The sequence below is a fragment of the Tachypleus tridentatus genome, chromosome 7 (assembly GCF_004210375.1).
Source record: "Tachypleus tridentatus isolate NWPU-2018 chromosome 7, ASM421037v1, whole genome shotgun sequence".
Lineage (NCBI taxonomy): Eukaryota > Metazoa > Arthropoda > Merostomata > Xiphosura > Limulidae > Tachypleus > Tachypleus tridentatus.
The window spans coordinates 108,264,591-108,283,076 of record NC_134831.1 but is presented as its reverse complement, the minus strand read 5'-3'; the positions used below and the strand labels follow the sequence as shown (position 1 = coordinate 108,283,076).

The window sequence follows — 18,486 nt, the reverse complement described above, 5'->3', positions numbered from 1 at the left end:
TAGCGACCTCTCGTTTTTACTTCATGTGATTTCTATGGCTCTTGAAGTAATTTCAATACAGACGTAAGATTCGTTGTGTGGTTGTTAACAAATTTGTTTATTGTATGTGTTTTTCTAAGAACATTAATATGTTTAATTTAGTAAGACTCGATGTAGTACACTTCACTCAGTAGATACACATAGTGTCGTAGGTTTGCTTTACATTTAAAAATTAAAATAGTCGAATAGCTTGGAATTAATATTAATACTTACCGTGTTTCTCCGATAATAAGACCTACCCATAAAATAAGACCTAGTGTGATTTTTGGGGATAGTTTTAATATAAGCCCTACCCTTAAAATAAACCCTAGTTAAGAGTGGCAGGAAGAGGAAAGAAATAAAAAAAATTAATTTATTAATTAGTTTAATAGTTAATTAGTTTGTTTAAGTATTGATCAAATTGAGTTTCTGAATGTTTTTCGTAATTTATATTTATTTAGAGGTCTTATAATTTTTACGTTGTAACTTCATTTTTTTAATATATCAAAATAAGACATCCCCCGAAAATAAGCCCTAGTGTCATATTTTGGAGTGAAAATTAATATAAGCCCTGTCTTATTTTCGGAGAAACACGGTAGTAACAGTATTAACAATACTGTTTGTATTACTACTAATATTAGTTGTTGCTACTAGTGCTAGGATTAGTATTAGTATAACTGATAATAGAATTAGAAGCTTGAAGTACAAGAGTAAAAGCAGAAATATATACAAATATTACACTTAAATTAAATTTCAATTTAGGTAAATCTATCTGTATTTATGTAGTAATATAAATTATACTAAGCACGCGATTCAAAACCAGATGCATCTGCTATGGCCTGATGTATTTATTGTGTGATGTTTTATCATTAATATTAAAAAAAACTTTAATATTAATACATATTTGATTAATGATTCTCTCCAGGCTTGTTTAATTTTTATTCAAATTGTAACATTGACATTATTATAATAATCTTAAGGTCACAAAACATAACTTTATAGGTAATGCTCCACAGTCCACCGATGTTCTTGTTTATTGAGCTTAGTTCAGGGTTGTATAATATAATTGGCAAAACTTATCAATTAATACTTGGTAGAGCCAGAACTCAAATTGTATAGTTGATAATAATTATGCTAGTTAGGCCTCTGAATATGACTGTTGTGGTGTATAAAGGTTTTGCAGTGACCATAGCTAAGAGTAAGATAATATTTTCTAAAATATTAAAATAATGAATTGCAAAAGGAATTTAAACTAGAATTAAACATGTTTATTTCTTGATATTCTTGTCAGATGGTCTGCTAAAACATACTTAACATAATAGGAGAACGAGATACCTTTTGGTCTGTTATCCACTAAAATAAACTTAAAATAAATTAAAGCCAATTGTTATAATTTAAAATATTTAAAAATATTTTTTTTGCTTAAAAATTCCTAGATCAGTTGCATCTACAACAATTGAAAGCAACCAATTCCAGAAAACAAATCATATTAGAAAAATAAAGCTGAAGACTTCTTTCCCATCAAAACTTCTTGTAGTCTCTCCATTTTTATCATTAAATATGAAAAACACAATGGCACATCAACACTATCCATTCCGTAAACACCTCAACCAGATTCCCTCTAACTGTTCTTTATTCAAGAGAAAACAATTTCAAAGATCTTAATGTGCTCTCATGTGACGAACCTTCCATTCTAAGCACATTCTACTAACCCCTTCCCAACAATTCATATGCCCTTAGTAAAGTAAGAAGCCAAAGAATAAGTACAATACTCCAAATACAGCTTATCCAGTGACTTGTACAATGAAATTATAATGTCTTTAGACTTTTATTCAATATTTCTGTAGATACAACTTAAAATCCTACCACTATCAACAGCAACTTGTTTGGTTGACTTGAAAGACGTTTTTCTCCCATAACACTGCTAAGGTAATTTCCATCAAAATTATATTTATAATTCAAATTATATTATCCTACATATGTTATATTTATCATAACTAAAACACATCCACCATTTATTTACCCAATTCATTAAATGATCTAAATCTTTTTGTATCTCATCATCCTCTTCGTAGCCAGTAGCACCAAACATTTTAATGCCATCTACTGATCATTCCTTTGATCTTTCAACTCTAGGCTGTGTCAGTATTTGTTAGTAAACTGGTATACTGTAGGTAAAATCTGGGATGTAGCAGTGTTTGTTAGTAAATTGGTATACTGTAGGTCAAATCTGGGATGTAGTAGTATTTGTTAGTAAACTGGTATACTGTAGGTCAAATCTGGGATGTAGTAGTATTTGTTAGTAAACTGGTATACTGTAGGTCAAATCTGGGATGTAGTAGTATTTGTTAGTAAACTAGTATACTGTAGGTCAAATCTGGGATGTAGTAGTATTTGTTAGTAAACTAGTATACTGTAGGTCAAATCTGGGATGTAGCAGTATTTGTTAGTAAACTGGTATACTATAGGTCAAATCTGGGATGTAGTAGTATTTGTTAGTAAACTGGTATACTGTAGGTCAAATCTGGGATGTAAAAGTATTTGTTAGTAAACTAGTATACCATAGGTCAAATCTGGGATGTAGCAGTATTTGTTAGTAAACTGGTACACTGTAGGTCAAATCTGGGATGTTGTAGTATTTGTTAGTAAACTGGTATACTGTAGGTCAAATCTGGGATGTAGCAGTATTTGTTAGTAAACTGGTACACTGTAGGTCAAATCTGGGATGTAGTAGTATTTGTTAGTAAACTGGTACACTGTAGGTCAAATCTGGGATGTTGTAGTATTTGTTAGTAAACTGGTATACTGTAGGTCAAATATGGGATGTAGTAGTATTTGTTAGTAAACTAGTATACTGTAGGTCAAATCTGGGATGTAGTAGTATTTGTTAGTAAACTAGTATACTGTAGGTCAAATCTGGGATGTAGCAGTATTTGTTAGTAAACTGGTATACTATAGGTCAAATCTGGGATGTAGTAGTATTTGTTAGTAAACTGGTATACTGTAGGTCAAATCTGGGATGTAGTAGTATTTGTTAGTAAACTAGTATACCATAGGTCAAATCTGGGATGTAGCAGTATTTGTTAGTAAACTGGTACACTGTAGGTCAAATCTGGGATGTTGTAGTATTTGTTAGTAAACTGGTATACTGTAGGTCAAATCTGGGATGTAGCAGTATTTGTTAGTAAACTGGTACACTGTAGGTCAAATCTGGGATGTTGTAGTATTTGTTAGTAAACTGGTATACTGTGGGTCAAATCTGGGATGTAGTAGTATTTGTTAGTAAACTAGTATACTGTAGGTCAAATCTGGGATGTAGCAGTATTTGTTAGTAAACTGGTATACTATAGGTCAAATCTGGGATGTAGTAGTATTTGTTAGTAAACTGGTATACTGTAGGTCAAATCTGGGATGTAGTAGTATTTGTTAGTAAACTAGTATACTGTAGGTCAAATCTGGGATGTTGTAGTATTTGTTAGTAAACTGGTATACTGTAGGTCAAATCTGGGATGTAGCAGTATTTGTTAGTAAACTGGTACACTGTAGGTCAAATCTGGGATGTTGTAGTATTTGTTAGTAAACTGGTATACTGTAGGTCAAATCTGGGATGTAGCAGTATTTGTTAGTAAACTGGTACACTGTAGGTCAAATCTGGGATGTAGTAGTATTTGTTAGTAAACTGGTACACTGTAGGTCAAATCTGGGATGTAGTAGTATTTGTTAGTAAACTAGTATACTGTGGGTCAAATCTGGGATGTAGTAGTATTTGTTAGTAAACTGGTATACTGTAGGTCAAATCTGGGATGTAGTAGTATTTGTTAGTAAACTAGTATACTGTAGGTCAAATCTGGGATGTAGTAGTATTTGTTAGTAAACTAGTATACTGTAGGTCAAATCTGGGATGTAGTAGTATTTGTTAGTAAATTGGTATACTATAGGTCAAATCTGGGATGTAGTAGTATTTGTTAGTAAACTGGTGTACTGTAGGTCAAATCTGGGATGTAGTAGTATTTGTTAGTAAACTGGTATACTGGAGGTCAAATCTGGGTTGTAGTAGTATTTGTTAGTAAACTAGTATACTGTAAGTCAAATCTGGGATGTGTCAGTATTTGTTAGTAAACTACTAATCTGTAGGGCAACTGTGGGCTATATTACTATTTCTTAATAAACTAGTATACTGTTGGTCAACTGTGGGCTGTATTAGTATTTACTAGCAAGCTAGTATACTGTTTGACAGCTCTTGATTGTATTAGTATTTGTCAGTAAACTAGTACAGTGTTGGCCAAATCTGGGCTGTTTCAGTATTTTCTAGTACTGTTATACTGTTCCTTAATTCTGAGCTGTATTGGTATCCATTAGTAAATTAGTATACTGTTTATTAACTGTGGATTGTCAGTATTTTTTACTAAACTAGTATACTCTTGGTTAACTATGGGCTGTTGTAATATTTATTAGTAAAGTAGTATACTGTTGGTCAACTGTGGGCTATTTTAGTATTTATTAGTAAACTAGAATACTGTCTGTAAATTCTAAATTGTATTAGTATTTATTAGTATATTGTTCATCAACTGGGGGCTGTATGACTATTTTTAGCAATCCAGTATACTGTTGGTCAACTGTGGGCTGTGTCAGTATTTGTTAGTAAAGCAGGACAGAGTTGATTATTTCTGGGTTGTGTGAGTATTCACTAGTAAACTAGTATACAGTTGAACTGTGGGCTGTATTAGTATTTATTAGTAAAGTACTATACTGTCTGTCAACTGTAAGCTGTCTTAGTAGTTGTGAGTAAACTAGTACTCTGTTGGTCAACTGTGGGCTGTATTTGTATTTATTAGTAAAGTACTATACTGTCTGTCAACTGTAAGCTGTCTTAGTATTTGCGAGTAAACTAGTACTCTGTTGGTCAACTGTGGCTGTGTCAGTATTTGTTAGTAAACTAGAATAGTGTTTGTGAAATCTTTGCTGTATTAATATTTTTCAGTAAACTGCTAAACTGTTGGTCAGTTCTGGGCTGTGTCAGTATTTGGTAATAAACAGCATATTTTTTATTAATTCTGGGCTACGAGAGTATTCGTTAGTAAGCTAGTATACTGTTGGTCAACTGTGGGCTGTATTAATATTTGTTTTTTAAACAAGTATACTGTTTGTGAGCTCTGAGTTGTATTAGTATTTGTTAGTTCACTAATATACTGTTGGTCAACTCTGGGGTGTATCAGTATTTGTTAGTAAAGTAGTATAGGTGAAATGTGGGCAGTGTCAGTGTTTGTTAGTAAAGCAGGATACTGTTGATTAATTGTTGGCTCTGAGTATTTGTTAGTAAACAAATATACTGTTGGTCAACTGTGGACTGTATTAGTATTTATTAGTGAAGTATCCTACTGTTGGTCAACATTGGGCTGCCTTAGTATTTTTCAGTGAACTAATATACTATTTCTCATATCTGGGTTGTATCAGTATTTGTTAGTAAACAAGTATACTGTTCAACTCTGTTCTGTGTCAGTATTTATTGGTAAATTTAGTACTGTGTGCTGTATTAGTATTTGATAGTAAACTGGTGTAGTGTTGGTTAACTCTGGGTTGTGTCAGTATTAGTTACTAAACTGGTATACTGCTGATTAACTGTGGGCACTGTTAGTATTTGTTAGTAAAGCAGGATACTGTTGATTAATTCTGGGCTGTGTGGGTATTCGTTGGTAAACTAGTATACTCCTGGTGAACTTTGGTCTGTATTAGTACTTATTATGTAAAGTAGTTACTGTTGATCAACTGTGGGCTGTGTTAGTATTTGTTAGTAAACTAGTATACTGTTTGTCAACTGTGGGCTGTATTAGTATTTGTCAGTAAACTCGTATGCTGTTGGTGAACTGTGGTGTTGGCTATATTATATTTGTTAGTAAACTAGTACAACTTTGAACTACATTAGTATTTGTTAGTAATGTAGTACACTGTTGATCAAGTGTAGGTTGTGTCACTATTTGTTAGTTAACCAGTATACTATTGGTGAACTCTGGGCTGTGTCAGTATTTATTAGTAAACTGGTATACTCTTGGTTAAATTATTGTGTCTTAGTATTTATTAGTGAACTAGTGTACTGTTGATCAACTGTGGGCTGTGTGAGTGTTTGTAAGTAAACTAGTGTACTGTTGATCAACTGTGGGCTGTGTGAGTGTTTGTTGGTAAACTAGTGTACTGTTGATCAACTGTGGGCTGTGTGAGTGTTTGTTAGTAAACTAGTGTACTGTTGATCAACTGTGAGCTGTGTGAGTGTTTGTTAGTAAACTAGTGTACTGTTGATCAACTGTGGGCTGTGTGAGTGTTTGTTAATAAATTAGTGTACTGTTGATCAACTGTGGGCTGTGTGAGTGTTTGTTAGTAAACTAGTGTACTGTTGATCAACTGTGGGCTGTGTGAGTGTTTGTAAGTAAACTAGTGTACTGTTGATCAACTGTGGGCTGTGTGAGTGTTTGTTAGTAAACTAGTGTACTGTTGATCAACTGTGGGCTGTGTGAGTGTTTGTTAGTAAACTAGTGTACTGTTGGTCAACTGCAGGCTGTGTGAGTGTTTGTTAAAAAGTAGTATACTGTTCCTCAACTCTCGGCCGTATTAGTATTTTTAGTGAACAAGTGTACTGTTCCTCAACTCTCAGCCGTATTAGTATTTTTAGTAAACTAGTATACTGTTGGTCAAGTCTGTGCTCTGTCGGTATTTGTTAGTTATCTGACACACTGTCAGTTAAATGTGGGCTGTATTTGTTAGTAAACTATTATACTGTTGGTCAACTGTAGCCTGTATTTGTATTTGTCTGGAAACTGGTATACTCTTGGGCTGCTGTGGGCTGTGTCAGTATTTGTTAGGAAATTGGTGTAATGTTAGTCAAGTCTGCACTGTGTCAGTATTTGGTAGTAAAATAGTACACTGTTTATTTGAGGGCTGTATTAGTATTTGTTAGTAAACTATTATACTGTTGGTCAACTGTTGGCTTTGTCAGTACTTGTTAGTAAACTTGTATTCTGTTGGTTAGCTGTGGGCTGTTTTAGTATTTGTCAGTAATGTAGCATACTGTTGGTCAGCTTCAGGCTGTATCAGTATTTTTTAGTTAAGTAGTATTGTGTTGATAAATTCTGGGTTGTATCAGTATTTCTTAGTAAACTAGTATGTTGTTTGTCATCTGTGTGCTGTGTCAGTATTTGTTAATAAACTAGTGTACTATTGGTCAAATGTGGGCTGTATCAGTATATGTTAGTAAAATATTATACTGTTAGTCAATTGTGGGCTATGTTAGTATTTGTTAGTAAATAAGTATACTGTTTGTCAGCTGTGTGCTGTCTTAGTATTTGTATACTAGTATAGTTTGGTAAACTCACGTGCTGTTGGTCAACTGTGGGTTATGTGAGTATTTGTTGGTAAGGTTGTATACTGGTGGTCAACTGTTGATTGTATTAGTGTGTTAGTAAGCTACTATACTGTTTGTCAGCTGTGGGCTGTGTGAGTATTTGTTAGTAAACTTGTATACTGTTGGTCAACTGTTGGCTGTGTGATTATTTGATAGTTTCTTGTATTCTGTTGGTCAGCTGTGGGCTATATTAGTATTTGTTACTAAACAAGTACAATGTTGGTAAACTCCTGGCTGTGTCAGTATTTGTTAGTAAACAAGTATAGTGTTGGTGATCTCTGGGCTGTTAGCAGTAAACTGGTATACTATGAATTAACTGTGGCAGTGTTAGTATTTGCTAGTAAACTGGTATTCTGTTTGTTAAATCGTGGCTGTACTAGTATTTGGTAGTTAAGTAGAATTGTGTTGGTCAACTCTTGGCTGTGCCAGTATTTGTTAGTAAAGCAGGATACTGTTGATTAATTCTTTCTTGTTTGGGTATTTGTTAGTAAACTATTATGCTGTTGATCAGGTGTGGGCTGTATTAGTATTTGTTAGTCAGGTAGTATACTGTTGATCAATTCTGGGCTGTGTGAGTATTTCCTACAAAGTTGTATATTGCTGGTCAATTCTGAGCTGTGATGATTTGTTAAAAGAGTAGTATAGTGGTGGACAACTCTGGGCTTGTTAATAAAGAGGTATACTCTGGGCTGTGTCAGTATTTCTTAGTAAACTTGTGTACTGTTGGCCAACTGTGGGGTGTATTTATATTTGTTTGTAAACTAGTATACTGTTGGTCATCTCTTGGCTGTGTTAGTATTTGTTAGTAAACTAGTATACTGTTTATCAACTGTGGGGTGTATTATTATTTGTTACTAAAGTAGTATATTGTTTTATGTATGTGTGCTAATTATTTAATAAATTTTAAGCTTCTGGAAGCAGTAATGTTTATGTATGTATGCTAACTCTTTAATGAGTGTTCTTATCTGGAAGTGGTTATGTTTATATATGTGTGCTTTCCATTTAATGTATGTGTGGTAATCGTTTAACCCTTTTGGTGCAGTTGGCGACCTCAGTCGACTTGAAGGCTCAGTGCAGCAGGCGATCTTCATTGACAAGATGTAAACAACAGACCCTTGTGACTAATTATCATAATCACACAGGCCTGTAGACCCACTTGAGGCTAGAACCACTTGTATTCACTGTTTACTCGGGATTCCCAGCAGGTATTTAAACCGGAGGTCACGTGATTTCTTTGTTTTCTAGCCTGTGTAGATCATACTGTTCATTGTTTTAGAAAATGCCTTCCTTGCGTATTCTGTTGATACTTGTGACGTTGTTACAATGCCGAAAGGAACAGGTTATACCACTAAAGAAGTAATCGATATTATTTTTAATGATGAAGAGAGTGACAAAGAGTTTGAGCCAGATGATAATGAAAGCTTACTTGTAACGGACGAGAGTGATAATGAAGACATTCGTGGCCTGGAATCTGTCCCCACTTTAGGTAATCACATGGTGTAGTTAGGGTCATATAACTTATTGTATAAACTGACTGACCAAGACTTGTCCTTGTTAACGGACATATAAAATATTGTGCAGACTGCAAGAGCAACTGTGAAAACCCGGTATCTTCAAGACTATTCAGAGAGCAGATTATTCAAAATTAGCTGGAAGGATATGTCAGCAAAGCCAAACGAAAAGGAAGACCAAGTACTGTTAAAGGTCAGCGTTTGGTGGAAAGACATAGTATTGGATAATATGAGGACAAAAAACAAAAACCTGATTGTACTGTTTGCAGTGATAGATACACAGCTGGATGGAAAAGAAAGAAGACTAATTATTTCTGCAAACAGTGCAATCTCCCCATGTGCTTTTTACCATGAGATATATCATAACCACAAAGACTGTTGACAAGCTGCTGTACAAATTGTATACAATTTATAATAAATTATTGTGTGGCACTTTGTGTATCAGGATGTCTTCCTCTATTTCTGTTATTCTTATGTATTGAATTTAACATATATAGTATTGGGTACAACCACTGAACATTTCAGGAACTTTTGTTGAGTTATTACCGAGATATCATGCTTTCACTACGGATACCATAATTAGTTGAAGTATCAAAAATGTATATGCAGCACCATGCCAAACATTAAAATTTTTTTATTCAGTGCCAAAAGGGTTAATGAATTTTCACCTTCTGGAAGCAGTAATATTTATCTATGTATGCTAACTATTTAATGTGTGTGTGCTAATTGTTTAATGAATTTTTCACCTTTTGGAAGCAGTAATATTCATGTATGTATACTAATTGTTTAATAAATGTTCAGCTTTTAGCAGTAATGTTTATGTGCTAATTTTTTAATAAATGTTGAGCTTCTAGAAGTAGTACTATTTATGCATGTGCAGTAACTGTTTAATGAATGTTCAGCTTCTAGAAGTAGTAATGTTTACATTTGTGTGCTTACTGTTTCAACTCAGCTTCTTGAAGTAATAATGTTTACGTATGTATGCTACCTGTTTAATGAATGTTCTGTTTATAGAAGCAGTATTGTTTATGTGTGGTAAGTGTTTAATGAATGTTCAGCTTCTAGAAGTAGTAATGTTTATGCATGTGTGGTAACTTTAATGAATGTTGAGCTTGTTGAAGCAGTGTTGTTTATGTGTGTGTGGTAACTGTTTAATGAATGTTCAACTTCTAGAAGTAGTAATGTTTATGTGTAGGTGTAACTGTTTAATGAATGCTGATAAATAAAATATTGTTCCTGTTAGGCTACACAGATTAATACATCATTTATGAAACATGAGTTGTGTTATTTTCTATTCAATATTAATTTGATTTGTTTGAACTTTTTACATTTCTTTTAATATTTGTGTTTTACTGGTTAGTTTTAAATATTGGGAGTTAAGACTGACATAAATCTACTAAACTTGCCAAACCTCAAGAGATAACTTTAGAAAATTAACATGGAAGGTACAGAAGTGATGAAATGTTTCTTGTAATCAACGTATGTGTTTGAAATAAAAGTTGTCTGACATACCAATTTATATCCCTGTTTTGATCCATTTTATGAGAGGTTCAATTCCATTTTCCCCACTTTTCACTTTGTGTTGGGAAGTTTCTTCTTATAGTCATAAGCTGAGAAATGAAAACTAGTTGGTATAAACTTCAAGGAAAAAATTAAAATATAACAGTACTCTGCTAAAAAACTGTATAGTTAAGTGAAGGCATTAGTATATTATATACTTAAAATGGCTGGAATGGATAGAGAAAGCACTAATAGAGGAGCGAACAATGTTTTGATCATCTTTGGTCATCATCAGGCTCACAATGAATGAAGTGTTACTGATTGGTAGCTGACCACATGCTTGAAGGCAGTTGTGTAATTAAGTGTAGGAATGTAGAGAGCATGCTTAGATGTTCGATATATTATTCACTCCTGTATTAGTGCCTTCTCTAACCACTCCAGCCATTTATAAATATATAATTTTCTCTACAAGTAGGTTTTCTTGTCATCACAGAAGCCATTAGTACATAACAAACAAGAAATACAAGTTTTGCTACCAAAGGTAACATCATTTATAACAGTTTGTATCATGTAGTTCATATTTTAACTTGTGATGTCTTAAGTTAGTTGATACTTCTTTGTATGAAAAAAACAGTTTGAAATCTTCAAAATAATATATCATGTAATTCTTCAGGTGGGGTGTAATGACTGTGTTAAAACTGGAAATGATATTTAATATGGAAACATTCTATTTAACTAAAATGTAGAACTTTATAGCCTGCTGATAGTTGTTTGGTTCTATATATGGAAGAAAATAGCCTGTTCAAGTGGTTTGTTAGTGTAGGTAGTTTTGTAGCTGTCACATGTATTTTTAGTTAGAAAGAGAATGCCATTTTTTATTGAAAAAGGTTTTTATTTATTTTTAGGAAAAGAACTTGAAAATGTTTACCTTTCTTTTGATATTTGTATTTATTAACTTAATCTCTTATTTCAGAATAATTTATAGACATTTGGAACAAAATTTTAACCTATAAAGACCTAAGAAGTGAGTTCAAATGAGATACAACACTGTATACTATATGAACATAAAAGGTTCAAAACCTTCAGAGACTACAAGAAGTATGCATACAGTTAATGAAGAAAGTGAGTTCAACATGAGGAAGTGTCAACGATGGTTTGCAAAGTTCCATTCGGGAGAATTTGATCTCACTGATTCCCCATGTTTTGTAAGGTCAAGATCAGTCAATGAAGATGCCATTGAAGTATAGTTGAAGCAAATCCAAAGTTGACCATGTGAAAAATGGCTCAACAACCATTACCCATCTCTGTGAGCTTGGAAAGTTTTGGACAATTGGTTCTGCACTATTTGACACATAATCAATGTACTCAGAGGCTCATTTTAGAGAACAAGACATATTAATAAACCTTTTCTGGAAAGAATCATCACTGGTGATGACAAATGGATTCTTTATGGGCATATTCAGAGTAAGAGACAACAGTTGAATCTTTGTCAGGCATCTCCTCCAACACCGAAGAGTGGCTTACACCCATGAAAGGTTTTACTTTGTGTTTGGTGGGATCTGGGAGATATAGTCTATCATGAAATTTTGGATCCATATCAAACAGTCATGGGAGAAAGATATTGTTCTCAGTTGGAGTGCTTACACCAAGCACTGATAAGAAAAAGCTACTTTAGTCATTTGGAAAGGTGTAATGATTTTGCATGACAATGCAAGACCACACACTGAAAAAAATGACCTGAGAAAAATTTCAGGCCTTGAATTGGAAAGTTGCACCTCATCCATTCTTTTCATCAGATCTTGCTTTATCTGATTATCATCTTTTCAGATTCTTACAGTGTTATTTAGTTGGAAAAAGGTATTCAAATAACTAGGAACTCAAAACTGACTTAAGATTGTCTTTTGGATCCAAATCAAAGGAATTTTATTCATGAGGAATCCATAATTTACTTAAAAGAAAGAATTGTGTCACAGAAAATGAAGGCAAATATTATAATGACTATATTTGTAATTGAAAACTAATTTTATTTAGTCTATTAAAATATTGAAAAACTGACAGTCTTTCCAATCTGATACAAATAAATTATCTATAAATGTGATGGTGCCAGTATGTGGTCTTCCAGTTCTCTAGATGTTAGCTAAAAGAAGCTGAAAACAGTTACATTTTTACCAAAACCCATGTTCAACTTAGTTTATTGACCGTGTAACTTCATGTACTTCTCAGGTAATGATGTAATGTTTCATGAACTATAACTTATTATTGGCTTAAAAGTTGATCATAGTTTTTGGTACAATTAAGTATTGATATTGTTGCCTTCAACAACTAATGATTTATGGAACAATTGTTAATGTATTGATGTTTAAAACTGATCATGATTTTTGTTGTAATTAAATATTAATATTGTTGACAGAGTGATTGATCATTATCTTTAGTATTGTTTAAAACTTGTTTTTGACTGAACTGATTGTTATTTCTGGTATTGTTAAAAATGATGTTCACTTGGCAGTTATAATTTGTGATAGAATTAAATACTTGTATTGTTGGCATAAACAACTCATGGATTTTTGATGTAGTTACACACTGATATTGTTGGATCAACAACTGATCATATAATTTTTTTTTTGTATACCTGTTTTAGTAATATTTTTATGATAACTTAGTTTAACAAATAATTTCTTGTATTTATATTATTGTGCCTGAAATTGCTCATGGAATGAAAGTTATATTGTTGATTGCTGTTATTGTAAGTTTTATTCTTTGAACTCTCATTTTCTGACTTGATTTTACTGATTTATGTTATTGTTTTAGACAGTTGAACATGTTGATTATTGTAGTTACATCTACCTATTTAAAACTTTTATTTTTTATTCAAATTTCACACACTGTTTAAAGAAAGCACTTTATTAATAGATAAAATTTATCAAGTTAGGCCTAAATGAAGTGATAGTGTGAAGATGTTTCATTCTTAAGAAGCAACACAAGTAATGACAATGATGTGATAAAAATTGTCCCAGTAATTATAGACCTATTAGTTTTACATCAGTTGACAAAAAGTTTGTAAAGTCTAATAAAAGATGTTGTGTAAAGTCATTGAACAAAAATTATAATTCTATTTAATAGTCAACATAGTTTCACTAAGGGAAAATCTTGCTTTATAAGTCTTTTGACATTCTTTGAAAATGTTACTGTTTATGTAGATGAGAGTAAGGGTGTATGTTAGGTGTGTCTGGATTTTCAGAAAGATGTTGGCAAGGTGATACACAAAAGACTTGTAAAACAAATTATCTCTGAAGGTGTGGGAGATAAATTAGTAAATTGGATGGAAGAGTGGCTGGCTGGATGAAGGTTGGCAAAGTGCCACATAAACGCTTGTAAAAAAGCTAAGTGTAGTGAATAAGTTAGCTACTTGGATAGAGGATGGAAGAAAGCAGAGGATGGTTGTTACAAATGGAGTTCAGTCAAACTGTATTAATGTCACAAATGCAGTATCTCAGGGTTAAGTTTTAGGAATAGCTAATAGATTACTTAAATTTGCAAATAATATTAAAGACTTGGGTGGAGCTAGCTGTGAAGAGGATGCTGATTTACAAAATGATTTATATCATTTAGTAAGTTGGGTGAATAAGTGGTAGATGTGTTTTAATTATAATGAATGCAAAATAATGCATGTATGTTATTGTAATTTGAATTATTAGTATAATTTGGATGGTAATGACTTTATCAGTGTCATGAAAGAGATGGTTCTGTTTGTAATAGTTGATCAGTCTATAGACCCATCCAAACAATGTACTCTTTATTAGTGGTAGGGCAAATAGGATTTTATTTGGTATCTACAGAAATATCAAGTACAAGTCCAAACAGTTTATAATTATATTATACAGGTCACTGGTTGAGCTATATTTGGAGTATTATATTCATTCTTAGGCTTCTCACCATAGGAAAGACATTGAATTGTTGGAAATGGTTCAAAGAAGGGTTACTAGAATGATGCCTAGAATGGAGGGGTTATGATGTGACAAGAGGTTGACATCTCTCAAAGTGTTTTCTTTCAACAGAGTTAGAAGGAGCCCTGATTGAGGTGTGACAGATTGTGCAGGGAGCTAATGCATCATTTGTTTTCCTAATGAACAGAGACAACAGTAGGACTATGGAACACAAATATAACTTTTGGAAAGGTGAGAATCATTTTCAGCTAATACTGTTTAATTTTTCTAACAGGGTGGTTGAATTTTGGAATGGGTTACCTTCAGATGTCATTAAGACAGTAAATATAAATAAGTTTTAGAAAAATATTGATAAATATATGAACAATAAGGGCTGGCTTTAAGGTTTTTTATTTCTTTCAAATTTATTTATTAATAGTTTTAGTTTAGAATACGGAACAGCTGAGATGGACTAATAGGTTCAGTATTCTTTCAGAACATTACATTATCTTCTTAGAAAGAGTACCAAACTTTTCTAAAAGAATACAGTATTGAATTATATTACTGGTAATTGTATTACATGCAGTTGAAAATTAAACTCCTTGTGAATTTCACATTAGAATTATGCTGACATTTATTCCAAGATTATCACAAACACTGAAGTGTTGAGTAGGATTAACATAAAGTTTAGGTTGAATAGACAAGGACACAGACAGACAAGGACACAGTTAGACAAACAAGGACACAATTAAACAGACAAGGACACAGTTAAATAGATAAGGACACAGACAGAGAAGAACAGAGTTAAATTGACGAGTACATAGTTAGAGAGGCAAGGACACAGTTAAATAGTCAAGGACACATTTAGACAGGCAAAGACAAAGACAGGCAAGGACACAATTAAATAAACAAGGACACAGACAGGCAAGGACTCAGTTAGACAGGCCAGGACACAATTGTTTGTATTTAAATAAATTGAACAGAATGTGAATGAAACATATGTTTACCACAAATGTTGTTAGGTCTAGTGTTGTTTGTTTAGACAAACTAGAGAGTTGTAACAAATCATCAGCTGTTTAATGTTTACCACAAATGTTGTTAGGTCTAGTGTTGTTTGTTTAGACAAACTAGAGAGTTGTAACATATCATCAGCTGTTTAATGTTTACCACAAATGTTGTTAGGTCTAGTATTGTTTGTTTAGACAAACTGGAGAGTTGTAACATATCATCAGCTGTTTAATGTTTACCACAAATGTTGTTAGGTCTAGTGTTGTTTGTTTAGACAAACTAGAGAGTTGTGAAATATTTTACTTGTGCATAATGTTGTTCTAAAACATATTCCCTGTTTATTTGTTGAGAAAACTGTCTATTGTTTTGTTTTTGAACAGTTGTCATGTAAATACCAAAGCTGTGTTCAGTGTTTTTGGAATCAAAAATTAAATGTTTACAGTTTGAGTAAAAACTATTGGAAAGGTTTTAGAACATTTTTGCTGTTTAGAATATTTTAATATAATACACAATATATTACAATACATAATATATTACAATACACAATATATTATAATACACAATATATTACAATAAAATATATTAATACATAATATATTATAATACACAATATATCACAATAAAAATATATTAATACATAATATATTATAATACACAATATATTACAATAAAAATATATTAATACATAATATATTAGAATACACAGCTTAAGGTAACCTTTTACAAAGTTTTTTATTTAAATTTACACTTTACAATTGGACAAGATATGCAGGTTCTGTTAAATTTTTTTAGAAGTAAACTACTTTATTTGTTTGGTTTAGCAAGTTGTATTTTATTCGAGTAAGATCAACTAATCAAGTTCAGTTTTGTTGGAGTAATATCAACTACTCAACTACAGTTTTGTTGGAGTAATATCAACTTACTACAATTTTATTAGAGTGAGATCATCTAATCAACTACAGTTTTATTGCAGTGAGATCAACTAATCAACTACAATTTTGTTGGAGTAATAACTAATTAACTACAGTTTTATTGGAGTTACATCAACTAATCAACTACAGTTTTGTTGGAGTTATATGAACTAATCAACTAAAGTTTTGTTGGAGTAAGATCAGTTTGATCTTCAGTTTCGTCGGAGGAAGATCAGCCAATCAAGTTTGGTTTTCTTGGAGGACAAAATCATGATAAATATTAGTGTTCATTTCTTTTAATTTGATGTAATTAGTTCAACTTTTTTTAAAACTAAAATTTCAAAGAAACATAAATTACTTGTTTGAATTGTGGTTATGATTAAATAAAATTTAATTTTATTATTGATTTATCATTAATAAATCAAGAACTACTAGAAAACTGACTTCATTGTTTTCACTGTCTTGTTTGTTGTGTTTGGTATATATTATTTTTTAAACTATATTTATTGTTCACTTGAAATTAAGAGTAGCAGTTTTTGATAGATGGATGGAGAAAATCATATTAACTTCACAAAAATATAATTTTTAACTGGAATTGACTTTAACCTGAGTTTAGGTTATGTGAAAATATGAATTCTGATTAGAATAGGTGTAGAAGTACTTAAAAAATTAGTTTGTTAATATTCACACATTTTAGATACTGTGATAAAATGTTTTAGCATTTTAACTTGATAATATATTCTGTAATTCATTTGTAAAGTAATAAGTCAATCTTGAAAGGTCTTGAAGTTGTTAAATCCTTAAACTGGAGCATATGTCTCAGCATTTACCCCAAAATCATGATTTATTCATTGGATTTATGTTATTATTTATCTTTTATAAACAGACCAGAAATTTTGTAAGGTATGGTGATAAGTATTAGGATATCATGACAATAATTCTGGAAGAATGCACAAAAGATTATGGGTTAAAAGGGTTAAATTACATAAAATTGTAAGCTGATTAAGATTCTGTTATTGCAGTTTATTTGTTGAGAAAGTTAATAATGTTTCCTTTGTCTTCTAGGGTGTATTGGCAGACAAAGATCAGAATTTTATTCAAGACTTCAAGTTTACCAGTCAGGACTGGGTTGTCCAATCTGCCCTAAAGTATTCAAAGACAAATCTCTTCTGAAACAACATTTGAACTTGCACACAAATATCAATCAATATTCCTGTAAATTGTGTGGGAAAAGCTTTAGGTGGCGCCATCAGAGAATAAAACATTTACGTTTATCCCATTCTGAATAACTTAAATTTACCAGCAAATTTATTGAGTACTTTTATTTTCCTCTTGGTACAAAACTGTTTATGTTGGACATTTAACCTCAGCATTTTGTAAATTAATGTTAACATTTATTATGTGTGCAGGAAATCTTAAAAACTTTGTACTACTAAAAATATCATACATTACTGATGTTTCAGAATTATTTCTAATTCCAACATCAGCTTTTAATCCTCAAAATGTTAACTTGTGACAACTTAACAACAAAATGTCATTTGAGGTTTTAATGGTGGTGATTGAATGTTTTAATTGTGTTTTTATTTTACCATGTTTATTATAAAACTTCATTTTCTACCTGCTGAATCAGTTCTTAGTTAATGATGTAATGTTTGTGTTTGTTATTTTTAACAAACATTTACCTTTGTTTCACTTTGAGTAGACGCTAAAAGCTTTTACATTTTTTGACACTGTTTTAATTTATTCTGTAAGATCATAATATGTGTTGTTTTTTATCTCCATGTGAACAATAAATAAACAGTTGATATTCTTATTTAGTATTGTACTCTTAATTAGGTTTTATAATATTGATGTATATATTTAGTTCATGATGTAATGTTTATGGTTGTTATTAATGTGAATAGTTAATGATTTAATGTTTGTATTTGTTATTAATGTATATATTTAGTTAATTTAATGTTTGTGTTTGTTATTGGTGTGAATATTTAGTTAATGATGTAATGTTTGTTTGTTATTAACATGTATATTTAGTTAACAATGTAATGTTTGTTTGTTATTAACATGTATATTTAGTTAATGATGTAATGTTTGTTATTAATATGAATATTTAGTTAATGTAATGTTTGTTTATTAATGTGAATATTTAGTTAATGATGTAATGTTTGTTATTAATGTGTATATTTAGTTAATGATTTAATGTTTGTATTTGTTATTAATGTATA

The 18,486-nt window shown here is 31.6% G+C and overlaps 1 protein-coding gene and 1 long non-coding RNA gene across 8 annotated transcripts in view; both read left to right on the top strand.

Annotated features, from left to right (window-relative positions):
• LOC143256360 (uncharacterized) overlaps positions 1–18,486 on the top strand; it is a 188,796-nt gene that overhangs the window by 47,473 nt on the left and 122,837 nt on the right. Inside the window, exons 5-8 of one of the 6 annotated variants that reach the window (XR_013031315.1) lie at positions 11,396–12,645; positions 14,478–14,597; positions 16,327–16,570; positions 17,330–17,459. The exons of 3 other annotated variants lie outside the window; for them this stretch is intronic. Coding sequence is in view for 1 of the 3 variants with exons in the window: in XM_076513529.1 (XP_076369644.1) it covers positions 17,330–17,553 (224 nt within the window). In the remaining 2 variants the exon portion in view is untranslated. Of the gene's footprint in view, positions 1–11,395; positions 12,646–14,477; positions 14,598–16,326; positions 16,571–17,329; positions 18,078–18,486 lie in introns of those variants that run through there. 2 more of the 6 variants (XR_013031314.1, XM_076513529.1) reach the window with 2 other exon arrangements.
• LOC143256362 (uncharacterized) lies at positions 576–10,441 on the top strand. 2 transcript variants are annotated; one of them, XR_013031318.1, is made up of 2 exons: positions 576–613; positions 8,454–10,441. It is a non-coding gene; the product is annotated as an uncharacterized LOC143256362 (long non-coding RNA). The 2 variants fall into 2 exon arrangements; XR_013031317.1 differs by lacking the exon at positions 576–613 and adding an exon at positions 620–780.